This window comes from Leptonotus elevatus, chromosome 21 (assembly GCF_054856555.1).
Source record: "Leptonotus elevatus isolate MCC_2025b chromosome 21, RoL_Lele_1.0, whole genome shotgun sequence".
Taxonomy (NCBI): Eukaryota; Metazoa; Chordata; class Actinopteri; order Syngnathiformes; family Syngnathidae; genus Leptonotus; species Leptonotus elevatus.
This window is the reverse complement of record NC_141259.1, coordinates 12,552,610-12,577,021: the sequence shown is the minus strand read 5'-3', so window position 1 is coordinate 12,577,021 and position 24,412 is coordinate 12,552,610. Positions and strand designations below refer to the sequence as shown.

The following is a 24,412-nucleotide window of genomic DNA, read 5'->3' as shown; positions in this document are numbered from 1 at the left end:
CGACGTGATTAAATTGAATGTAAACACCGAACAGATTGTGCAGCACAATTTTATGCTGCATTGCCGATTTTTAAGTTGCGCTCCTTATGATGTGGGGGATTTGGCCACCAGGGGGCAGTATAAGAGACATGTACCCATGCATGAAAACAAGCTAACACAACAGCTATTAGTTCTTTTTTTTTTAATGTTCCATACTGATACATCTGTATGCTAATACATGTACTGTTACGCTAATGGTAAATAACATGTATGGGATTCCCGGTGAAAATTCTTTTAATACGAAGTATTATGTTAAAAGCAGCTTTGGCCTCGCAGCAGTGAAATAATTGAGCTGTCTTTTTGAAGCCTCTCCCAAGTTTGCGCCAACTTCGCCGCCGCCTTTTCAACTGGCTCATTGCCTCTCGCGCTCGCTACTCCGTTTCTATCCCGCTTTTGTCTCCCATTTCCTCCCCTATGTCTGTTTCATGCGCCGCAGATCTGTGAGGCCGACACTAATGACGGCAGGCGCACCGCGTCGGTTTATGGGGGTCCGCCGTGCTTGTGTGGATGATGATTATTGAGGCGCAACTCAACTGCACATTTCATTTGGCGTCACCTTTGGTTGATAAACAATCACTGACACGCAATGTGCAACATTTTTAACACATTAATAATATGCAGTATTCCCCTCCCCTGTGGCGTCATTTTTTTTTTACAACACTGCAAACTTTGCCAAAAGTTCATACTTGTTTTTGTTTCTCTCTTTTTTTTTTCAGAGGAAATCAAAGAGGAGTCAGAAAAATTAAGGTGAGTGTTTGCAGAGACACCAAATGCGATCGCTGATTTAACAAGTGTGTATGAAGGCACTCTGCAGAGTTCAACGAAAGGCCACTAGAACGCACTGTGTGCGCGTGTTTCGCGCGCCAGTGTGTCGCAGAGGTGTGCGCGCGTTGTTGCTCACATCCCAGCCCTTTTTTCTTTTTTTTTTTCAACCTCCGCGTTGGTGTGTGTTGCTGAGTAACGTAGCCTCTGGAATGAGTGCCTTTCAGACATGAGCCGCCCTCCGTCTTCTCTCCTTGTTGTTCGCCCTCTTTCTCTTCATATTAACAACGTCGTTGAGTTCTTGCAAGATTAACATTGGAAAAAAAAAAATGCTTATCCTCAGCAAGCCTCGACCCCGTTTCATGTTTTTCGCAGGCGTGCAAATGCTTTTTTTGAGAGCCTGCAGCTCTCTTTAAATGACTGCTTTATTCGCAGTGCAGCGCAAGATTACAAGTTCAGACCTGCTGGCATATGATATTAACTATTGAAGCGGCTTTAATTGAATATCAGCAATGTGATTTTCTCCTCCAAACTTTTTTATTTGTTCAATTTGGGGGAGCTCAGTAAGAAACCCATTGATTTTTTTTCTTTCTTTCTTTCAAAAGACTTCTTCTATAAGCAGCTGTCCATCAAACGATAAGCGGTCTCATTCATCTAGTTTTTAATCATAATTTTGTTGTGACGAAAGTGGTGCTTTTTTTTGTCCAATGAAACACATGGAAGTTGATGGACTAGCTGAGTTGTCAATTTCGCAACAAGTTTTTTGCACGTTGAACTGTACTTAAGTTGTTGACTTATGACTATATTTTAAGTTCTACTAATATATGCATCATCAAAAAAGCAATTCTTCAACACCAGCTAGCTATTAAATATTTGTAATAAGTATTTAATTCATTGTATTTATTTACTTTACTAATGTTATTATAGTAACAAAGTAGCAAAAATTGAAATGCAAAAAATAAATAAAAACAAGTGCATTTATAAAACTAAAACTATCTATAGTAAAAATGTCCTTTGTTTTCGTCTTTGTCAATTAATATAATACATGAGCCTTTGTGATTTTAATTGAATTTAGGTCGGTATTACTTTTGGCCGCACAGAGGAAGGAAGGTCGAGCAGTTTGTGAATTTTAGTTTACTTTGTTACACAATACTTAAGTGACAAATACTCCATAAATATCAAAAAGAAAAACTAATAAAAACTAAACTAAAATGAAGTTTAAAAAAAAAATGCTAAATACTAATAAAAACTGAAAAGTAAGTGCAAGTAGAATTCAAGAGACAGCAAAACCATACAGAAAATATTTATGCAATCTTTTATTGTGCAAATGTGTTTTTTTTCTTTTCTGTTTTCCTTCAACTGAGTACTGTTCGGCCAAGGCGACCGTTGTTGCTTTTGAGTCTTCGTTTGCGGCTATTTTACTTTGTAACTTGTGTCATGTATTGATTGAACGATGGGAGGAGGAAGTGACTCCATTTGTCGTGACGTTTGTCGTTTCAACAAAATTTACTCTACCTCAAATATCCTCACTTTGGTGTCCCACCCTCTTCCCGGCGTCTTGCAGTGGGCCCTTGTGATACTTAACAGTCTGAGATCATAAACAATACAACCCCTCCCTGGCTGTGTCTGCGCTCGTCAGGGCGTGGCGGCAGCGGCGGCTCTGGAGGATGCTGCGAGTGGCTGCGCACATTGTGGGATTTGAAGAATTGTCAAAGAAGAAAAAAAAAAACTTGCGGTGTCGCTCGACTTAAAGGTTTAGCGGCTTATCCGCGGCTTGGAGATGCTTTGTCAGCATGATTACTGACCCCGCCTCCTTAGACAGATTAAGTGCACATTTCGAAGCACTCAGCTAAGAGCCCCAAGTTCAGTGGTTTAGCTTTTAGCATGCTAACGGGCATCCATCCAGGAGCGGAAGAAGTGACGGATGGGTTGGACGTAAACTGCAGAGATAGAAAAACCTTGCCTTAAACACAACTTTCCTATTCCCAACGAGGGTACATGCCTTGTTATCGAGTGTTTTTGTAAAAGATTTAAATAATAACATTCAATCACATTAACATAGATAGATAGAAATTACGCACAGCATTCAGGCCAAAAATTGCATGTAGTGAAATTACGCAGCACACTTGACGAAAAGTTAGTCGACTGAACGACTTAATCAGCTAATATTAGCTCATTTGAAATTGGCAAAAATCTGCCTTTTTCCCACCGATTGTTTATTTTTATTTTTTTACATGTTCCCCCCAAAAAATCTTGCCAATTTTTATCTCTGTTGGAAATTATTAGTCACATTTTCTGCCTGCAATTCATGTCTTTATTGTTGTGTTAAGCGACCAAAAATATTTTATTTAATACATATAGTAGGTTATCAGAATTTAATTCTGCCAAATACCGGAATCAGCATCAACCTAAAAAAAATACCATTGCTCATCCCATTGTGCTTGAATACATGTTTTCCGTTCTAGTCCGCCCAGTGGAGATGGAAAATCGAGTTCGGCCACTTTACCGCCAATCAAATCAAAGACCAACTTCATCGAAGCCGACAAGTACTTCTTGCCGTTCGAGCTGGCATGTCAGTCCAAATGTCCCCGCATCGTCATCACCTCGCTCGACTGTTTACAGGTCAGTGCTTTGACAAGTCTTCAATTGGAGTTTTTTTTTTTTTTTTATAGCGCCACACTCACATTTTTGTACATGTGTGTGTTTTGTGCTTTATAGAAGCTGATAGCGTACGGCCACCTGACAGGCAGCGCACCAGACAACACGGCCCCAGGCAAGAAGCTCATCGACCGCATCATCGAGACCATCTGCGCCTGCTTCCAGGGCCCGCAGACGGACGAGGGCGTGCAGCTGCAGATCATCAAGGTGCCGATCCGACCATCCGTTTGCTATCAGGTGTTTTTGTTCGGTCCCGCTGACGCGTCGGCTTTCCGCCTTTCAGGCCCTGCTGACGGCCGTGACGTCGCAGCACATCGAGATCCACGAGGGCACCGTGCTGCAGGCCGTGCGCACCTGCTACAACATCTACCTGGCCAGCAAGAACCTCATCAACCAGACCACCGCCAAAGCCACGCTCACGCAGATGCTCAACGTCATCTTCGCCCGCATGGAGAACCAAGCAGTATGTCCCCCGACGTCCTCCCTCGACCTGACAAGCACACGCACACACACACACACACACACACACAACTTCCTGGTTTCATCCACTGTGGGACATTTTCGGTGTTGCCTTGCTCTAATGTCATCTTTTTCTTTTTGAATGACACTTTTTCCCTCCTCCTCCTCCTCCTCCTCACCTTCCTCCCTCCCCGTGGGACACATAGCTTACAAATCACAAGCTATCTTGGTCTCTGGCCTCCAGAAAGCGTGATCGCCAGGTAAAACAAAGCGTGCAGGACTGCCGTGATCTTCTTCTTTTTTTTTCTTTTTTTTTTTTGCCTGATCCAAAAGTCTCCAAACTCTGTACACCTCTCTTGTGTTTCCTCCTCCTTCCAACTTCCTCCTCCCCCATCCATCCAGTTTGCCGTGCTCTTCCCGTATCACGTTTGCTCGTCAGCTCACTCCATCGCTTGTGCCAGTTTGAAGTTTACATGGTTACACTGGGGAGGTGCCTTACAAAAAAAAAAGGGGGCGGGGGGTGAAAATGCTTCTTTTTTTTTTAAGTAGAAATATTAATACATTAATATAACTAAAAATATCTATTAACTTTTAGTAAAATATATAAATCATACAAATAGTACAATATAGTATATGAAAATATCCGACGGTCACATGTCTGAGTAAGCTGCAGCAGTTTTATGCATTTTTCACAGCGTAAAAAACACATTTTGTTAATATTGATGCTAGTTTTGTTGTTTTGTGTGTTGGTTGAATCATGTGTTAGCATTAGGCTAGGTAGCAGATTCCCGTATAAGTGAATGTTTTGTGCTTGTTTTGAATTTGAAGTGCAGCTCTTTTGAAGACTCATTCAGTATCTGCTTACATTGCTACTTTTACATACTCATAGTTGATCAAGTAAAAAAGGTTACATGTATTTTGTTAGTTCATTTTCTTAACCGCTTATTCCTCACAAGGGTCGCGGGGTGCTGGAGCCCATCCCATCTTCGGGCAGTCGGCATATTTTATATATATATATGCGTATAATAAAAATTTGCATTAGCATTTATCATTGATTTGATTATATATATCTTAACAATCATAAAATTAATTTAGATCATGTTGATTTTTCAAACTGTTTTTATTTGACTATCAGCGCACACACATGCGCACACACTCGCACAGATTTAGGGTTGCCTTTAACACACACTCGGGCCCGGTTGGCATTTAAATAATGAGCTTAGTTTGTTTGCGCCGCCTCGGAGGTGTCTGGCCTGGACGCTCAATGCTAATAACGTCAACGGCGATGTTAACTTCATTTGGCGGCTGACATTTTGAAAAGGCTTAAAAGAAACCAAGACATGACAAATGTGTCAAGTGAATTACGATGTTGAGAGAGGCCATCAATCGCCATCGTTTTGTGTGCTTGTGACTCACGCCTCCTTCACCTGTCACCTGCTTTTATTTGCTTTTCTCCTAAAGTCTGAATCTCTCAGTGCACTTGAACGCATCATGGGCTGTTAATGGAGCTTGGCTAAAGGAATGTCCACTGCTTGCGTTCTCCGGTTTGTTTGTATGTGTTTGCCAGCGCCGTATGTTTCAAGTCGACACACAAGCTCACTGTTCTCCTGTCTGATCAGGCCTCCCCTGAAAAGAAACGTCAGTCCATTTTTTTCCCTTAATATTACAACTTTATTGTCCCAACTGGTAGTATTACTTTATATATATATATAAAAAAAAATAAGTCTCCTGATAATAGTTTATTCTTGTGACTTTTTGTTTTGTCTGAAAAAATGGCTTTTTCAGTATATTACTGCCTTAATCTGCTAACATAACAACTTTATTCTCATAGCATTGTGACATTCTTCTTTCAATTCAACCATTTCTTTTTAGCCTTGCTACTGGTTTGTACACAGGAACACAACATTGCCACTTTAAATCAATGTGTGGCTTTGATGAGGGAAAAGGCGCTCACGAGTCTTAGCAAATGCAAACATTATTCCAACTTTTTTTGCTGAACATTGTCTTAACCTCACTTTTTTTTCCTCTCTGTGCATGTGTGTGTGCTTTAATTTGTTTTAACGCACGTATGTGAACCCCCGCCTGCGTCCCGTCGTTCAGTTGCAGGAGGCAAAGCAGCTGGAACGAGAGCGGCACCGGCAGCACACAGAACCAGAATCCCCTCAAACCCACACGCCGCCCAAGGCTCCCACCCGGGAGGCCAACGGGCCGATCACCACGCCGACCACCCCGAGCATCACCGCCCCATCCACCCCGTCGTCGCCTTCCACGCCGGCCCCGCAGGGCGATGACGACGACGGCGGAGGCGGAAGCAGCAGCCGGTCTTCGCCAGGAGAACGCCGGCCCATCTTCGAGAGCCCCGATCCGGAAAACGGTTCCCAATTTTGCGTGGCGGAGAACGAACAGACGGAGGCCGACCAAGCCACTGCGGCAGCACAGAGTAAGATCTCAAATAGGGCTGAAATGATTCATGGAATTACTTGACTAATTACGGAAAGAAAGGCCACCGACACCCACGTCATTCACCAGACCAGGCCACACACTCTAAAAGTCATAGATATTATCATATATGGCAACTTGAAGTGGACAAAAGTAATGTACACGCATGCACATTTTGTTGTTTAATAATAATTAACAAACCATTTTGTGTGTGTGTGTGTGTGTATGTTCAGATGCAGCAGGCGAAGAAGAGGATGACTCGGGTCCCAACTATGAGGAGAAAGCCCAGGAGATCGTGCAGAGCATCCTGCAGGAGGTGGTCAACACTGTGGCAGGAGGTGAGATTCACATTCGGATCACATGACACTGCACAAATAAATGTCACCTTTTTCTGATAACTGTACAAACTTATTCTTGTACTTGTATGAATATTTTGCCAAGAAAAGTGACTGTGAGTGGTTGTAGGTTTGTGCGGCAAACTAGCAGCGGTGCCTCAAGCACGTGGCAACATTTGCCACCAGCGGCCACTTACAAAATATGCAAGTCTATCCTCAAATATGACAGCAAACAAACGTGCTATGCCCATCTGAAAAGGCAGCTCGCTAACACCATAGAGTGAACGAGCGAGAAGCTACGGCAACATTTGCAGTAGGTTTTTATTAGCGTTTTCTAATGGATGCTTCACGCCTGAGTGAAAATGGGACAAACAGGCGGCTATAGTCAAGAAGAAAATGGTCGCCCCGGGCACATTGCTATCCTCTTATAACCTTGCTTTAAAAGCACCCAAAAAGAAGAAGAAGCGGCATCCCACCTTTTAAATGATCCTCACTCTCTTTTGCAGGTAACTGCCTGGGCCCGGCCCACCTCTGCACGGACGCCAAGGAGCCGCCGGGCGAGGGCGAGCTGGCGGAGGTGGAAGCGGAGCGACCGGAAGCCGTCCCGCAGGCCGCCCCGAACTCGCTGGAGGATGAGAGCACGCTGGGGAGCGACAGCGAGCACGTTCACGCCAACGGCATCCCCGGCACGCCCATTTCCGCCAGCTTCACGCCATCGCTGCCTGATGACAGACTGTCCCTCTCGTCCACTGACACTCAGGTGATGACGGCTGATAAACAAAACGTCCCCCCCAAAAAAATTTACACCAAAATATGCACTTATGAGAAAAAAATGAAAAATACCAAGGAAAACTAAATGACAAAAATGCATAAATATTAGGGAAAGAAATGCAAAGCTACTGAGAAAAATAACTTGTTATTTTTCTTCAGGAATCGGGAGCAACGCCAGGTCAGCCGCCGGGCGCCAAGTTCTCTCACATCCTCCAGAAAGACGCCTTCCTGGTCTTTCGCTCGCTCTGCAAGCTGTCCATGAAACCTCTGTCGGACGGACCGCCAGACCCCAAGTAAGTCCAATAGATTTGAATCATGCATTTCAAAATGGCTATTTGCATTTTCATATATATTCATTAAATCATCCGGAGGAGACGCTGCATGAATCATTTCCTAATTTTATAACAACTAACTTCTGATTGGTTGATCTTGCTAGCCCTGAGCTAGACATTATACATCAAGTGCTATGAACATTTAATTCCACCAGTTACAGTGAGAAAAATTCCATATATTCCCATTTTGTCGCGATATTGCTAAAAGATATATGTCAGCAATTTGCTCATGGGGAATGATTATGAGCTGTCGTATTTGGTCAAAATATTTTTTTAAATTAGAAATAACTCTATTATTATTCTATACAATTTTAAACAATTAAATAAACACACAAAAAAAAACTGAGGGGGAAAAAACAAATACCATATAGTAAAAGACCAGAAATTAGACTTATTTTTTTTAATAGGAAGTAAGTATAAAATATTAAAACTATTCAACCAATTTTGGTTAACAAAATGTAAAAAACTAAAACAATATAATCAAAAATACTCTTTTGGATTAATATTAGACACGTTAGCTGACAAATACACTGATATTAGAAAAGAGACCAAATAAATAAATAAATAAAAATATGAAATGATAAATGAAAATACAAGAAAATACACAATTATTGAGGACATTTTAACGTGATATATATACACAAACAGAAAAACACACGTTGAAAAAATGATAGAAAAAAAATGGAATTACAAAATTATTTAGTAGTCAGTATTCGTATTAAAAATACCAAAAATAGTCATCAGACGAAAAATACACAAATGTTAGAAAAGTACATACATTCTAGACAAAATATGATTTAAAAAAAACAAATGGAAAAATACATAAATTAAAAAAATCAAATATATTAGCTGAAAATAGAATGAAATAATTTGGTGTGACCTGGACAGCCTTCTGTTCTGGCATGTTTGGCAGCACCGTCACATTTGCATTCGTCATCATTTGTCTTCGTCGGCACCATCTCCTGCTGCACTTTTCATCTTCTCCTTCACCCGTATATTCTCATCCTAACTGTGCTGCCCCGTTCGTTCAGGTCTCACGAGCTGCGGTCCAAGGTGCTGTCGCTGCAGCTGCTGCTGTCCATCCTGCAGAACGCCGGTCCCATCTTCAAGACCAACGAGATGTTCATCAACGCCATCAAGCAGTACCTGTGCGTGGCGCTGTCCAAGAACGGCGTGTCGTCCGTGCCCGAGGTCTTCGAACTGTCGCTGTCCATCTTCCTGACGCTGCTGTCGCACTTTAAGACGCACCTCAAGATGCAAATCGAGGTTGACGAATGGCGCCGGGGGACGTCAAGTAGCGCAGATGATGTGACTCGCTGATGATGCCTTGCGTTGTTGTCCAGGTTTTCTTCAAGGAGATTTTCCTCTACATCCTGGAGACGTCCACGAGCTCCTTTGACCACAAGTGGATGGTCATCCAAACCCTCACCAGAATATGTGCAGGTCTGCTTACCATTACTTATTAACTATTTGATGTAGACCATCATTAAGGCATTCGTGACTCGTGATCATCTTCTCTTTGTTCGTCAGATGCTCAGAGCGTGGTGGACATCTACGTCAACTACGACTGTGACTTGAATGCCGCCAACATCTTTGAGCGGCTCGTCAACGACCTCTCGAAAATAGCGCAGGGACGCGGCGGCCACGAGCTGGGCACCACGCCCCCACAGGTGATCACCACGCCCTGGAAATAGTTCTACATAATTAGTACTCGATTATGACCAGGGGTGTCAAGCGATTTCATTTTTTAATCCTAATTGATCGCATGACTGCAATAGTTAACTCACAATTAATTACACATTTTATATCTGCTCTAAATGTAATAAACTACACAATAAAGGGTACAATAAAATATTTTTTTCAAAGTTGTCATACTCTTGTTAACATAAGTGGAAAAAATATTAAACTAATAGAAATATGGCTGCGTCTGCATAATTCATAAAAATGAGTTCAAATTAAAAAGATGTACTGTAAACTAGTGTGATATTGATTTGTGTTGAGGTCATTTGTTCTGCCACTAGATGGCATAATTGCATTTGTAAGACTTTTTTTTTCATATTTAGACCTATCTAATGTTTAACATGAAGTCACATGAAATTCTGCACATTTTTAAAATTGCAAAATACAACTTGACTCCAGTCTCCACAAATATATGCATTATTAATAAATGTATTACTGCTAAATTCTGACATGGACGTGTCTGCTGCGTTGCGACTGGAATTTCCTCCAGCGCAGGCTTTCCAAGTAAGGGGCGGTCGTTAATCGCGCATTAAAAAAATGAGTGGCGTTAAAGGAACTTGAGATGACCTCAAAATTAACGCACTAATTTTGACACCCCTTAACAAGTTGACGGCATTTGCAGGAGCTGACCTTGCGGAAAAAAGGCCTGGAATGCCTGGTATCCATTTTGAAATGTATGGTGGAGTGGAGCAAGGACCAGTATGTCAACCCCAACTCCCAAACTAGCCTTGGTAAGTGCTGAACAAAGTTGTCCCTTGGGCGGCAACAGGGCTGAGTTTGAATGGAGTAATTTGTGCGGGAGGAAAAGCCTCCTTCTTGGCTTCTGCTTGTGTTGTTTGCCAAAGGTGGAGCGCCAAACAAAAGAGCGAGTGTGCTCCGTAAGCTCTGGAAGCAAACTGTGTGAAGCAGCCTCTGGCTAAGATGTCGAGGCGAACCAGCCAACACATTAGAGTGTGTCGCAACAAAATATTTAACAGTGTAAACTGACGAGGAGGCATTTTTTCTGTTTTTGACCATCTTCTAACTGTGTTTTATTTTCTTCCCTTTGGGCATGACCGTAAAGCCAAAGCAGGTAACAGTAGCATTTGCACAAGTGCTTGATAGACTGTTAACAGGGTGGATTTAGTGGCGTGCCTGTGCTTTTTGTAATTAGATAACATTCGGATTGGCGAGCAAAATGGTGGCTCGCGTTACCGTGACGACACCTTCCTGAATGTTTTAAAGAGTTTCCGCAGCGCCGGGTTACAGCTCTTCCATGTCACCTTCTGTCTGCCCCTCATGATAGTTGCAATTGATGCAGTGGGATATTATGTATAAAAAATAATGCCAAGATGAATCTCACTGTATCTCGATACTGTCGTTATCATCAGAAAAGTTTAGATTCCCTGTATGTCCGTTTTGTTTTCGTTTCTACCCTGCAACATTTGCCATCATTTCGCCTAATCAATCGATTTTGTCTGCGCAACCCAATTTTGGCTCACTGGCCTCCCTCGCATGCGCTCCTTCTCCCCAGGCCAAGAGAAGCCGTCGGAGCAGGAGAGCAGCGAGACGCGGGCCCCCGAGACCATCAACCGCTACGGCAGCATCAACTCGCTGGACTCCACCGCCTCGTCGGGCATCGGCAGCTACAGCACGCAGATGTCGGGCACGGACAACCCCGAGCAGTTTGAGGTCCTCAAGCAGCAGAAGGAGATCATCGAGCAGGGCATTGACCTGTCAGCTTCCGTTTTTCATTTTAGAGTTGGTTTTGTACGGCTTTAATGCGGATGCTGATCATTATTGTTTTGATTCAGGTTCAACAAGAAACCAAAGAGGGGCATCCAGTACCTTCAAGAGCAAGGCATGCTGGGTACAACCCCGGAGGATCTGGCTCAGTTCTTGCACCAGGAGGAGCGCCTTGATTCGGTTAGGACAAGAGCAAGCAAATCGCAGAAACACAAAAAAAAATCAGCAATTTTCTTTCAGAAAGTATCTTTGACACGCCACTAATGCAACCTCTTGTGTTTGCCTGGCTGTATGCGCTCCCTCAGACTCAAGTGGGGGAGTTTCTGGGCGATAACGAGCGCTTCAATAAGGAGGTGATGTACGCCTACGTGGATCAAATGGACTTCCAAGGCAAAGACTTTGTGTCGGCGCTGAGGATGTTCCTGGAGGGCTTCCGGCTGCCGGGCGAGGCCCAGAAGATCGACCGGCTCATGGAGAAGTTTGCCGCCAGATACCTCGAGTGCAATCAGGGGTGAGCGGCGCAACGTCTGCAGGCTCTCAATGACGGCGTCTAGTTCATTGTTGGGAAATTGGTTTTTCCTCGCAGGCAAACCCTCTTTGCCAGCGCCGACACCGCTTACGTGCTGGCCTACTCCATCATTATGCTGACGACTGACCTTCACAGTCCACAAGTATGTGCGCCATCGCCAGGAGATTAAGACTAGCAGTCGCAAATAATCACATTTTTTGTTGTTCTCTCTCTCTCTCTCTCTCTGTCAAGGTGAAGAACAAAATGACAAAGGAGCAGTACATCAAGATGAACCGCGGCATCAACGACAGTAAGGACCTGCCCGAGGAGTACCTATCGGCTATCTACGACGAGATTGCCGGCAAGAAGATAGCCATGAAGGAGACCAAGGAGCTTACCATGAAGTCCAGCAAGCAGAGTGAGTGTGTCGGCCAATAAGAAACTAGACACAAATGCACACCTCAAGATGTCTTGTGAATTTTCTGGCGGTGGCGTGCATTTGGTGAAAGCAGGGTTGGGCCAGCACAGTTATAGAGAAAAGAAAAAGTCCTAGTCTGTTGCACTGGGATTTTCCTTCTAAAATGGTGCACCACCGCCCTCTGCTGGCAGTTTGGCTCATTACAACTCCTCAGAACGCTTAACTCGACCCTCAATGAATGATTTTGACTCCAAGTCATTCTTGGCATTTAACGAGTAAAAAAAAAAATCACCTGAACAGATTAATCGTCACTTCTATTCGTACGTGATCTCGTCGCCACTCCATTTCCTCCTCCAGGCGTGGCCAGCGAGAAGCAGCGGCGTCTGCTGTACAACGTGGAGATGGAGCAGATGGCCAAGACGGCCAAAGCTCTAATGGAGGCCGTCAGCCACGTGCAGGCGCCCTTCACCAGCGCCACCCACTTGGAACACGTGCGGCCCATGTTCAAGGTAGGACGCCGGACGCCCGCCGTCGCCGCGACACCCCCGCGCTCACTTCCTGCTCTCGTCCCCAGCTGGCGTGGACGCCCTTCCTGGCCGCCTTCAGCGTGGGCCTCCAGGACTGCGACGACACAGACGTGGCGTCGCTGTGTCTGGAAGGGATCCGATGCGCCATCAGGATAGCTTGCATCTTTTCCATACAGGTTGCAAAAAGAGTTTATTAATTAGTTAATTGTGTATGTAAAAAAAAAAAAATCTTAATTTTACTAATTAAGTATTTTATTTTTATTTTTATAATAAATCAACCTTTTTTAAGATAAGTATTTTATTTTTATTTTTTTATAATAAATCAACCTTTTTTTAGAATAAGTATTTTATTTTTATTTTTTTATAATAAATCAACCTTTTTTTAGAATAAGTATATATATATTTTTTATAATAAATCAACTTTAAGATACGTATTTTATTTTTTATAATAAATCAACCTTTTTAAGGTAAGTATTTATTTATTTTTAGTAAATCAACCTTTTTTTAAATAAGTTTATTTTTTTTTTATAATAAAAAAGTAACTTTAAGATTTGTATTTTATTTTTTATAATAAATCAACCTTTTTTTAAGATAAGAATTTTATCTCTATTTTTATTTTTGATAATAAATCAATTTTTTTTTTAGATAAATGAATACAAACATAATTAGCATTGTATTGATAATAAATTATGATTAAATAGCCAATAATTGAATACAATAATACAATATTGTTAGAATGACTGTATTTGTATGTTTAGTTTTTGTTTGCTTATTTGCAGCTGGAGCGGGACGCCTACGTGCAAGCACTGGCCAGGTTCACGCTGCTCACCGCCAGCTCGGGCATCGCCGAAATGAAGCAGAAGAACATCGATACCATCAAGACGCTCATCACCGTGGCACACACCGACGGAAACTACCTGGGCAACTCCTGGCACGAGGTCGCCCTCTTTAGAAGCTTTTTTGAATTACTTTCTGTTCGAATAGTAATCGTAAATTTGAAATTTTTGACTTGTATTAACCATTGGAAGAAGGCAGCATAAGACTTTTATTTTTTATTTATTTATTTTTTAATCTCAGATCATGAAGTGCATCAGTCAGCTGGAGCTGGCGCAGCTCATCGGCACGGGCGTGAAGGCGCGCTACATCTCGGGGACGGTGCGCGGCAAAGAGGGCTTTATGGCCAGCACCAGAGAGCAGAGCAACGACGAGTACCTGGGCCTCGGTAAGTCGCCGCCAAATCCGAATTCAAATCGCGAAACCCGATCAAAAATGTTGCTGAGCCATACTTGGGGGGGGGGGGCTGTGCAGTTGGCGGCACGGTGGACCGCAAGCAGATCGCCAGCATCCAGGAGTCCATCGGAGAGACCAGCTCTCAGAGTGTGGTGGTGGCTGTGGACAGGTAACAAAATTAAATGTTGACAAATATCAACAATAAATATATCATTCACATTCAAATTTAATTTTTTTTTATTTTGTAGGATATTCACAGGCTCAACCAGACTCGATGGCAATGCAATAGGTGAGTCAAGCAAGCGCCGGTCGACAGCAGAATCTCTGCCAGGATTAGCCAGTGCTACACTCTTGATTCGCTGGCACCCACGGCACTCACGTGCTACCTTTTAAAGCCATACACACTCAAAGTCAAAGCCTGTTTACAAATTGCTACGCCATCTGTATATGTTGGCGTCCGTTGCTGTTTTTTGTTTCTATGGTGGCTAAAACCGCACGCTGTCGTCCCTCAGTGGATTTTGTGCGCTGGCTGTGCGCCGTGTCCATGGATGAGCTGGCCTCGCCCACGCACCCGCGCATGTTCAGCCTGCAGAAGATTGTGGAGATCTCCTACTACAACATGGGCCGCATCCGGCTGCAGTGGTCCAGGATCTGGGAGGTCATCGGGGACCACTTCAACAAGGTGGGTCGGGGGATCAGGTTTTCTGTCCTTTTCTTTATTTATATTTTATTATTTATTTATTTATTTTTGCTAACCTTTAGGACCAAATTGTTTTTTGTCTAATCAATTTGATTAGTTTATTGGACGACAGATTCATTTATATGTTGACTGTGTAAAAAACACTTATGTCCATTTTTTTTTTCGGTTTTAGGGATGTCTGCAATCAGTTTCATCCCAAAAACGTTTTTTTTTAAATGGCTTTTGGGTTGTTGGCATTCAGTTTTATCCCAAAAACATAAAAATAAAAAATTTAATAAAAAACATTTTACATTATTTTTTTATAGAATTTTGGGGGAATGTCTACATTCTGTTTCATCCCAAAAACATAAAAGAAAAAAATGGAAATAAGTGTTTTTCACATAGCAGAGACGATATGTAAAAATATACCAAAAAACAGGAACTTGAAAAAATTATCGCATATCAAATCGAGGGGAAAACAATCGTAATTAACTTTACTTTTCAAAATGTACTCAAATGTTTCAAAATCCCAAATCACGTCTTTTATCCTTGTCAAATCTATGAAATTGTTTTTCCAGGTGGGCTGCAACTCCAACGAAGACGTGGCTATTTTTGCGGTGGACTCGCTCAGGCAGCTGTCCATGAAGTTCCTGGAGAAAGGCGAGCTGGCCAACTTCCGCTTCCAGAAGGACTTCCTGAGGCCGTTCGAGCACATCATGAAGAAGAACAGGTGCGACGACCGCGACGGCGCCGCCGCCGCCTGTTCATCGCTTCATCTGTCGTGTGTTCGCAGATCTCCGACCATCAGGGACATGGTGGTGCGCTGCATCGCCCAGATGGTCAACTCCCAGGCGGCCAACATCCGCTCGGGCTGGAAGAACATCTTCTCCGTCTTCCACCTGGCGGCGTCCGACCAGGACGAGAGCATCGTGGAGCTGGCCTTTCAGACCACGGGGCACATCGTCAGTGAGTGCCCCGCCCGCCCGACCGTCCGCCCGCGCCTCACCTTCACCGGAGCACCAATTTGTACTTGACGTCTTTACGCCTTCCCCAGCGAATGTATTCGAGAAGCACTTTGCGGCCACCATCGACTCCTTCCAGGACGCCGTCAAGTGCCTGTCGGAGTTCGCTTGCAACGCCGCCTTTCCCGACACCAGCATGGAAGCCATCCGCCTCATCCGACACTGCGCCAAATACGTCTCGGGGAGGCCACAGGTGCTTCACTCGCACTTACAACGTCAACCAACACACGGGGCCAGTAAAAGTTTCAACATGGCCGCCGCAATGTGATTTATAGCATCCGCGTCAAACTCCTATAGATGCTACACTGAATAGCATCACCCGCCGTTGCCGTGGCGACCATAGATCACCTTCTGTAGCCATCTATAATGCTAGCAAGCCAGCTAGGACCACTTGTTGTGTTAGCATGGTTGAAATTCGTCTACCTTGCGCGGCAGGCCTTCAAAGACTACACCAGCGATGACATGAATGTAGCGCCGGAGGACCGCGTTTGGGTGCGAGGCTGGTTCCCCATCCTCTTTGAGCTGTCCTGCATCATCAACAGGTGCAAGCTGGACGTGCGCACCAGGTACGGGGTCGCTACACGAGGCTACCAGAATATGGAGGACCAAAACTACCAAAATGAGAAAAAAAAAATGATTTGGAAAAAGTGAAAATAAAAATGGATATAAAAAAATATAATTAAATAATTAAAAGAAAATAAATATAAATGAAAAAATATATATATATATATATCCATAAATAAATAAATGTACAGATAAATAAAAAACACAATTCTAAATATAAAAATAAATACATAAATGGAATTAAATATGAATCAATCAATAAAAACGCTCTGCTCTCACATTTATTTATTCCATGCTGTCAGCACGAAATGTTACTCAAATGAGGGGAATGAATGAATTAATTAAATGTGAGAGCAGAGCGTTTTTATTTATTGATTGATATTTAATTCTATTTATTTTTGTGTTTATTTCCACATTTGTTTTTGGGGATGTATATATTTTTTTGTTTTTGTTTTCATTTATATTTTATTTATATGTATTTAATTTTTATCACCGTTTTTATTTATTCATTTTTGAATTTTGGCACTTTTGGTCCTCCATACCGGAAAACCAGGCCACTAAAAAGCATCACTAGTTCCTCTTCATCAAACGGAACCCGTGTTTGTTTCTCCCCGTGCAGGGGGTTGACTGTCATGTTTGAGGTGATGAAGACGTACGGGCACACGTTCGAGAAGCACTGGTGGCAGGACCTCTTCCGAATCGTCTTCAGGATCTTCGACAACATGAAGCTGCCTGAGCAGCAGACTGAGGTAAGAACCGATAGACATTTCATTTTATTTTTTATTTTTTTTGGGCTGAATAAAACGATAATCGGATTAATACCAAAAATATAAATAAAATCACTTTTTCGTTGCTTCATGCTTAGAACAATAAAGGTTTGAATTACAGACAGAAATGTCTTTTTTAATACTTTGTCCTCCTCCACACAGAAAGCCGAGTGGATGACCACCACCTGCAACCACGCACTTTACGCCATCTGTGACGTGTTCACGCAGTATTTTGAGTCCCTCAGTGACGTGCTGCTGGACGACATTTTAGCTCAGCTCTACTGGTGTGTGCAGCAAGGTGAGTCACTCGCTAACGGGCAAGTATATTCACTCGTCAGCCATTTTGGTTTTAATGGCTACTCCTTTTCTTCTTCTTTTTTTTTTTTTTTTTTAATCCTCCAATTTTGCGCGCAGACAACGAGCAGCTGGCCCGCTCGGGCACCAACTGCCTGGAGAACGTGGTCATCCTGAACGGCGAGAAGTTCTCGGCCGAGACGTGGGACAAGATGTGCAACTGCATGCTGGACATCTTCAAAACCACCATCCCGCACGCGTGCGCCATTTTTCAAGTCGGCAACGGTCCCTTCTGAATGCCACACGCGTGTGACGACTATTTTGTTTGTCGCAGGCTGTTAACGTGGAGACCAGCGGAAGGCGAACACTTTGACAAGCAGCTGGTGAGTTGGGAAAACACGCTCATTTGCATATTTGACGCGATGGCATTTGGTATTCATCACGCAGCGTCCCCTCAGGATTCCGTTTCCCAGAAGTCCCTGGACGACCAGCGGTCTGTCAGCAGCCTCGAGAGCCGCCGTCAAAGCCAGCAGAGCGGCGCCGCCGCCGCCGGCCCCGGCGAGGACGCCGCCAGGGGCAGGAGCGCCACGAGTGAGTGGGAGGGCATGCGGAATGGGAAAGGAGAGCCACAAAGTGTCAAAGTTGAGGCCGGAAAGGGTTTTTTTCTGACTGAGTGTTGGCGTTCCGCAGGGACGCAGGAGCAGCGCTTGTTCGCCGCCTTGCTCATCAAGTGCGTGGTGCAGCTGGAGCTCATCCAGACCATCGACAACATCGTCTTCTTCCCTGCCACCAGCAAGAAGGAAGACGCCGAGAACTTTGCCGCAGCGCAGGTACGAACGTTTATATTTAGTGTCGGAATAGGGCTGTGCAATTAAGCGAAATTCATAAAAAAAAAAAAATATTTGTACGAGTATTTAAGTTGATGTGTTGAATCTGCTGCTCTTTGTCATTCACTCGCATTTACCTAACGTATGCGAGCTTCTGATTGGTTAGTGTTAGTCAGCTGATGGGGGATCAGGAAGTGTTGTCGCTCTAGCTGCGGTGAACGACGAGTAAAGTTAAAATTTAAGAATGAATCCGTCTTCGTCCTGCCTTTTCATTTTATAAACAGTGTCCCATCAACCACCAACGAACACACACGTTAGACTATCGCTATGCTACGTGTATTTCGCATACGTTTTTTTCTCTTGCAAATTTGCTATTTTATAAAGTGCCAAATTTATTGCCCCGTCTCAAAAAAATATATATATATATATATAGATATATATATATATTTTTTTTTTATGTAGCCCTAATAAGCCATTGAACAAAGTCAGCGTAATCGTAAAACAAAAAAGATTCATGCTAATTTTAAGTTGTTAAAATGTATGCATTTGCACCTTTTTTAAATTTGAAAATAACTCATTTAAAAAAATGTTTCATCCAAAAGGAACTTACATAAATAGTGTTTCAAAGAATTTTATTTGTCGTAATTATTTTTTTTACGTTAAAACATTTTCTTGTTTTGTACCACAAAAAAAAAAATCCTAACCATGATTTCAATTATGACCCGTGATTAATATTTTCTTCACAATCGATCAGCGCTATATCGCAATATTATTCTGCCAAATATTGGCATCGGCCCAAAACAAAATCCACGTCGGTCGGGCCGCGCTAATAACCCCGCCCGCCCTTTGTCACGTCTTCCCCCAAGCGCGATGCGGCCAACGCGCCCGACGTTGCCGCGGAAGCGCCGGACCAGGGCATGTTCCGCTACCTGACGTCGCAGCAGCTCTTCAAGCTGCTGGACTGCCTGATGGAGTCGCACCGCTTCGCCAAGGCCTTCAACTCCAACAACGAGCAGAGGACGCTGCTGTGGAAAGCGGGTAACTCTCGCCGCGCCGCGCCGCGCCTGACGTCAGCCGCTGCGCGTGTGCGTGACTGCTCGCGTGTGTGCGTGTCGCAGGGTTCAAAGGCAAATCCAAGCCCAACCTGTTGAAGCAGGAGACGAGCAGCCTGGCGTGCGGCCTGCGCATCCTCTTCCGCATGTACACGGACGAGACGCGGCGGGATGCCTGGGAGGAAGTCCAGAGGCGACTTTTAGAGTAAGCACGGAGACGAGAGGAGGCGTGTCCTTAGCGCACATCAATTGGATTGGATTTGGAGTCCATGTTGTTGTCTGTGTGTGGCCAGCGTGTGCGGCGAGGCGGTGGCCTACTTCCTGGCGTTGACCTCGGAGAGCCACAGGGAGGCCTGGACCAACCTCCTCCTCCTCTTCCTCACCAAGGTTCTGAAGATAAGTGACCAAAGGGTGAGTTGACACTTTGGGAGTAAAATATGAAAGAACAGCAACAGGAGGGGATGATTAACTCGTTCACTGCCATTGACGGCTATAGACGTCAAAAATTCATTTGAACTATTTCTATTAGTTTCACATTTTTTCCCCACTTTTGTTAACAAGAGTATGAAAACCTAGAAGAAAATGATTGTACATTTAGAACAGATATTTGTGATTAATCGTGAGTTAACTATTGAAGTCATGCGATTAATTACAATTGCAAATTTTAATCGCCTGACACCCCTAATTTTTAATCATCTTTTCTTTAAAAAAAAAGATGATTTTAAAAAAATGTCTAGGTTTTCATACTCTTGTTAACAAAAGTGGAAAAAAATGTTAAACTAATAGAAATGGTTAAAATTTAATTGTGATGTTTATAACCGTCAATGGCAGTGAATGAGTTAATAATAATTATTTTTTAATTAGGGGCATCAGGTGAATACATTTTTTTTCTTGTGATTAATCACATGACTTCTTTAGTTAATCAAAAATGTTATATCTGTTCTAAATGTACAATCATTTTTTTCTAGGTTTTCATATTCTTAATAACAAAAGTGGGGAAAAAAGTGAAACAAATAGAAATAGTTCAAATGAATTTTTGACGTCTATAGTCGTCAATGGCAGTGAATGAGTTAAAGTGGTAAAATGGGCGATTACTGTCACCCAAACACACAATGGTTGTTCTCCAATGGTCGTTTTTTTTTTGTTTTTGCCAAGGATAAATAAACCGGTGTATATATTAGAGTATGACACCCCTATGGCACGTCCCATCGCGCGTTAGCATGAAGCTAAGCGGACTTCAAAGGCTGCTGTTGCGTCTCGCCCGTGCAGTTCAAGGCTCACGCGTCGCGCTACTACCCGCTACTGTGCGAGATCATGCAGTTGGACCTCATCCCGGAGCTGCGCGCCGTCCTGAGGAAATTCTACCTGCGGATCGGACTGGTGTTCGGCATCGCACCCGAGCTCCGGCCCCGGCCGGCCCCCCAGGAGGCGGAAGAAGCTCAGTGACGCCCCCTGCCCGCAGCCCGCGGCCTTTCATCCACCTCGGCCGGGGGGGGGGAAAACCACACCATGAAAAAGTCTGGTTTGTAGCGATTTCCTCCTCCGCCCTCATCTCTGAGCTGCTCAGACGGAATCTATTTTAAACATTCAAAAAGAAAATGTGCTTCTTACTGTATATTTAATGTAACTGAATGATTGCAAAGACATATTCAAAAACCATGATGACTTGTGACCTCTCTCCGCACCCCCCACATGGCTAACGTTCATATCTAAATGTACAGATGTAATAATCTGATAACACTAGATTTTTTTTTTTTTTATATATATATTTTGTTATTTGTTGCTGCACTGGAAATTTGACCTTTTACCCCTCCGCCCTTGATTTGACTGTAACATCTCACCATTAAGTGAATGAAGGCTTCATTAAATTATTCCATTTTATATGTTGGTATTGTTCGTTTTTTTTAACTGGAAGACGAGAGTGACACGATGCTAGCTGCTTAAAAAAACCCGAAAGACTTATTTTTAGTCTGTTTTCATTTTTGACTTTAATTTTTGTGTGTGTGTGTGTGTACAAAAAAATCAAAAATAATATATTTAATTTTTTTCTTGGGTTTTGGGAGAAAGTACTATGTATATATAGAGAGAGAGGGTAAATGAGCGATGTTAGCTGTGCTTTACGTGCGAATGGGACGCATTCCTATGGATGTAGAAAACAAAAATGTATATGATGCAGCAATGTAAAGTTTTCTATGTTGCAAAAAAAAAGTTATGTACAACTTTGTGTACGATACATCCTCTGGCATTCTAATCAGGTTCTAGGTCAATAAAGTTTTTTTGAACTTGCTCCATTTGAATGATGTCACTTCTTTCCACTCAGCTATATAATAAGAATGAAAACTCGTAGAATACACAGATTATTTAAAAAAATAATAACAACAGTATACGTTATAAATGATCGCAGAGCCGTCGCAAGATGGCGGTAGAGTTCAGGTTTGCTGCTTTCGGGTGGCCTTCTTTGGACCGAACCATTATGCTACGGAACGGGGTAAGATGGGTTTAATTTTTTTTCTTTTGAATCATTAAAACCGCATTCAAATCCAGAGCAATTATTTTCGTAGTGTCATGTGTCATAAATATTAACAAAATGTTAAAAGCGAGGACGATACTTCGGGAAAATTGTGACGTATAGAACCGCGACATGAATGCGAACGTCCCCATTCCTCGGCTCGCCAATGGTACGCGACTGTCATGGCGTCCTGAGCTTGAAGTTGCTTGATGCGGCATCAGCGTATTTGGTCAAAAATACATTTTCGGCGTCTTTAGCGAACTTCCATGGTTTGACAACGACTCGTTGCCTTCGACCGAGACACCATGGCAGGCAGTAGTACGGCTCAGAAGACCTGGGAGCTCACGAACAGCATGCAGGAGGTTCAGAGCATCGACGAAATTTACAAATATGACAAGAAGCAACAACAGGAGATCCTCGCGGCCAAGCCGTGGACAAAAGAGTGAGTTGGCGTGAGAAATTCAGGCTGTTGTGTGTTTAAAACTCATTGTTGGGTCGCTGAAAAAAAATCAGCGGTGGCGTTTAAAGATGAATTAATTGACGCTATACAGTACGTATGTGCGGTTCAACATTCACAAACTCACCAGTTGGCGTTTCTGTAACGTCACAAGATGGCGCTCAAATGCTAAAGCTAATACCGGAAGTTGACGTTGGAGCCAGAGAAATCTGGGTGGTAAACCCTTCAAGATCACGCAGAGAAAGCTCCAAGTCGTCATGTGTATTTTTAGTTATGTTTTGTCAAAAAAAAAAAAAAAGAGGCTCATAGGGTCACTTTACTTCATGCTACGTATTTGTTTACCCGCTACAAGCCACCACTACTTCAAGTACGCCAAGATCTCGGCGTTGGCGCTGCTGAAGATGGTGATGCACGCCCGCTCGGGTGGCAACCTGGAGGTGATGGGCCTCATGCTGGGCAAGGTGGACGGCGAGAGCATGATCATCATGGACAGCTTCGCGCTGCCCGTGGAGGGGACCGAGACCCGAGTCAACGCGCAGGCCGCCGCCTACGAGTACATGGCCGCCTACATCGAGAACGCCAAACAGGTCGGTTTCGTGTTTTTTTTTTTTTTGTTTGTTTTTTGACGGTGCGCCTAAACAAGTGTCCCGCGTTGCTAGGTGGGCCGGCTGGAGAACGCCATCGGCTGGTACCACAGTCACCCCGGCTACGGCTGCTGGCTCTCGGGCATCGACGTCAGCACTCAGATGCTCAACCAGCAGTTTCAGGAGCCTTTTGTTGCCGTGGTGGTAAGAACTTAACTCGTGAGACATCTGACGCTTGTTTATAGACTTTTGTTGTAACTGCCCTATCTTGCCGCTTTCTTCAGATTGACCCCACGCGCACCATCTCCGCAGGCAAAGTCAACCTGGGTGCCTTCAGGACGTACCCCAAGGTAGATGTTAGCGCTTTTTTTTTTTTTTTTTTTTGGGTCTGCCTCTTTTGAGATTTTGACGGATATGTTGAAAATGTGTCATTTCAGGGCTACAAGCCTCCTGACGAAGGGCCGTCAGAGTATCAAACCATCCCTCTGAATAAGATTGAAGACTTTGGCGTACATTGTAAACAGTGAGTTGCGTATCGATTCAAAAACTGTTCCCCAAAATGTGTCAAAATACCCTAAGGGTCAACAATCATCACTTGTTTTGAGGACCTATTGTGGCTTAACACAAAATGGCGGCATTCAACATAAAATGGCTGCACTTCCTGAATATGGTCCATGCCATGTTTTTGGGGGGTTAAAAATCAAGGCAAAAATATTGCAATTTTCTTTGCGTTTTCTAGATATTATGCCCTGGAGGTGACATATTTCAAGTCATCCTTGGACAGAAAGCTGCTGGAGCTGCTTTGGAACAAATACTGGGTCAACACATTAAGCTCCTCCAGTCTCCTCACGGTAACGTAACGCTTATCCAAACATCGTGCTCGCACCAAGACGAATTGACAATACGTCAAGATGGTGGCAGCGGCGGGGCCGTTGTGCTTTAATGAGCCTCGCAACTGACATGTCGGTCTCACCTGAAGCAAACGCGTCCGGTGGTCGGCGGCGGCGCTCGTCTTCATTCAGCACGTCTTGTTGTTGTTTTGTTTGCGTCAGAACTCGGACTACACCACGGGTCAGGTGTTCGACCTGTCGGAGAAGCTGGAGCAGTCGGAGGCCCAGTTGGGTCGGGGGAGCTTCATGCTGGGCTTGGATACGCACGACAGGAAGTCTGAGGACAAGCTGGCAAAAGCCACCCGGGACAGGTATGAATATTTTCCTTTTGACAATAATTCTGTCTTTTTTTTTCTTTTTCTCGTGATTGATTTCCATTGGATTTTAACGTAGGCTTTTTTTTTCTCCCTTGCTTTCTTTTAGCTGCAAAACGACCATTGAAGCAATTCACGGCCTGATGTCGCAAGTCATTAAGGACAAACTCTTCAATCAAATCAACACATCTAATTAAAAACTGTTTTTTTATGTTCCTCACTTACTGGGTATTGTGTGTGTATGAACGTCTTCTTACACTTTTGTAGTCATAAAGTATAGTCGTAGAAAGTAATAAAATATACACACCTGTGCAAAATTGTTGGTACCACAAACCCACGATGGTCAATGTAATATTTATTAAAAATTAAGCAACTAAATACGCCTTTCCGTTTGAATTGTCCTCGTTCAATAGAATAAATGAAATGAACAGAAGTGATGGTACCATGACTTCATATTTTGTAGTTTTGGGTCATGATCCGGTTGGAAGACTCACAACCTGCCGTTATTGA

The 24,412-nt window shown here is 43.5% G+C and overlaps 2 protein-coding genes across 3 annotated transcripts in view; both read left to right on the top strand.

Annotated features, from left to right (window-relative positions):
- Nucleotides 1-21,435, top strand: part of arfgef1 (ADP-ribosylation factor guanine nucleotide-exchange factor 1 (brefeldin A-inhibited)) — a 28,171-nt gene extending 6,736 nt beyond the window's left edge. The window contains exons 2-40 of one of the 2 annotated variants that reach the window (XM_086065438.1): nucleotides 756-786; nucleotides 3,267-3,423; nucleotides 3,520-3,666; nucleotides 3,743-3,922; nucleotides 4,125-4,178; nucleotides 6,019-6,358; nucleotides 6,591-6,695; nucleotides 7,199-7,452; nucleotides 7,623-7,756; nucleotides 8,827-9,061; nucleotides 9,139-9,238; nucleotides 9,326-9,465; nucleotides 10,158-10,266; nucleotides 11,049-11,250; nucleotides 11,329-11,440; nucleotides 11,566-11,771; nucleotides 11,847-11,931; nucleotides 12,021-12,186; nucleotides 12,544-12,695; nucleotides 12,761-12,889; nucleotides 13,493-13,651; nucleotides 13,791-13,935; nucleotides 14,022-14,112; nucleotides 14,192-14,232; nucleotides 14,456-14,625; nucleotides 15,201-15,352; nucleotides 15,416-15,588; nucleotides 15,677-15,837; nucleotides 16,080-16,210; nucleotides 16,828-16,957; nucleotides 17,138-17,273; nucleotides 17,390-17,528; nucleotides 17,604-17,652; nucleotides 17,728-17,860; nucleotides 17,960-18,099; nucleotides 18,963-19,134; nucleotides 19,215-19,353; nucleotides 19,442-19,559; nucleotides 20,418-21,435. In XM_086065438.1, coding sequence (XP_085921564.1) covers nucleotides 756-786; nucleotides 3,267-3,423; nucleotides 3,520-3,666; nucleotides 3,743-3,922; nucleotides 4,125-4,178; nucleotides 6,019-6,358; nucleotides 6,591-6,695; nucleotides 7,199-7,452; nucleotides 7,623-7,756; nucleotides 8,827-9,061; nucleotides 9,139-9,238; nucleotides 9,326-9,465; nucleotides 10,158-10,266; nucleotides 11,049-11,250; nucleotides 11,329-11,440; nucleotides 11,566-11,771; nucleotides 11,847-11,931; nucleotides 12,021-12,186; nucleotides 12,544-12,695; nucleotides 12,761-12,889; nucleotides 13,493-13,651; nucleotides 13,791-13,935; nucleotides 14,022-14,112; nucleotides 14,192-14,232; nucleotides 14,456-14,625; nucleotides 15,201-15,352; nucleotides 15,416-15,588; nucleotides 15,677-15,837; nucleotides 16,080-16,210; nucleotides 16,828-16,957; nucleotides 17,138-17,273; nucleotides 17,390-17,528; nucleotides 17,604-17,652; nucleotides 17,728-17,860; nucleotides 17,960-18,099; nucleotides 18,963-19,134; nucleotides 19,215-19,353; nucleotides 19,442-19,559; nucleotides 20,418-20,594 — 5,594 coding nt within the window. In that variant the 3' untranslated portion in view covers nucleotides 20,595-21,435. The remainder of the gene's footprint in view (nucleotides 1-755; nucleotides 787-3,266; nucleotides 3,424-3,519; nucleotides 3,667-3,742; nucleotides 3,923-4,124; nucleotides 4,179-6,018; nucleotides 6,359-6,590; nucleotides 6,696-7,198; nucleotides 7,453-7,622; nucleotides 7,757-8,826; nucleotides 9,062-9,138; nucleotides 9,239-9,325; nucleotides 9,466-10,157; nucleotides 10,267-11,048; nucleotides 11,251-11,328; nucleotides 11,441-11,565; nucleotides 11,772-11,846; nucleotides 11,932-12,020; nucleotides 12,187-12,543; nucleotides 12,696-12,760; nucleotides 12,890-13,492; nucleotides 13,652-13,790; nucleotides 13,936-14,021; nucleotides 14,113-14,191; nucleotides 14,233-14,455; nucleotides 14,626-15,200; nucleotides 15,353-15,415; nucleotides 15,589-15,676; nucleotides 15,838-16,079; nucleotides 16,211-16,827; nucleotides 16,958-17,137; nucleotides 17,274-17,389; nucleotides 17,529-17,603; nucleotides 17,653-17,727; nucleotides 17,861-17,959; nucleotides 18,100-18,962; nucleotides 19,135-19,214; nucleotides 19,354-19,441; nucleotides 19,560-20,417) is intronic. The other variant, XM_086065439.1, reaches the window with a different exon arrangement.
- Nucleotides 21,436-21,812: 377 nt separating this feature from the next.
- cops5 (COP9 signalosome subunit 5) lies at nucleotides 21,813-24,280 on the top strand. Its single transcript, XM_086066040.1, has 8 exons — nucleotides 21,813-22,099; nucleotides 22,467-22,701; nucleotides 22,774-22,902; nucleotides 22,983-23,048; nucleotides 23,136-23,221; nucleotides 23,438-23,549; nucleotides 23,751-23,899; nucleotides 24,012-24,280. Exons 1-8 carry the CDS (start codon nucleotides 21,963-21,965, stop codon nucleotides 24,097-24,099), a joined length of 1,002 nt encoding a protein of 333 aa, XP_085922166.1. The 5' UTR covers nucleotides 21,813-21,962; the 3' UTR covers nucleotides 24,100-24,280.
- The last annotated feature ends 132 nt before the right edge of the window (nucleotides 24,281-24,412 follow it).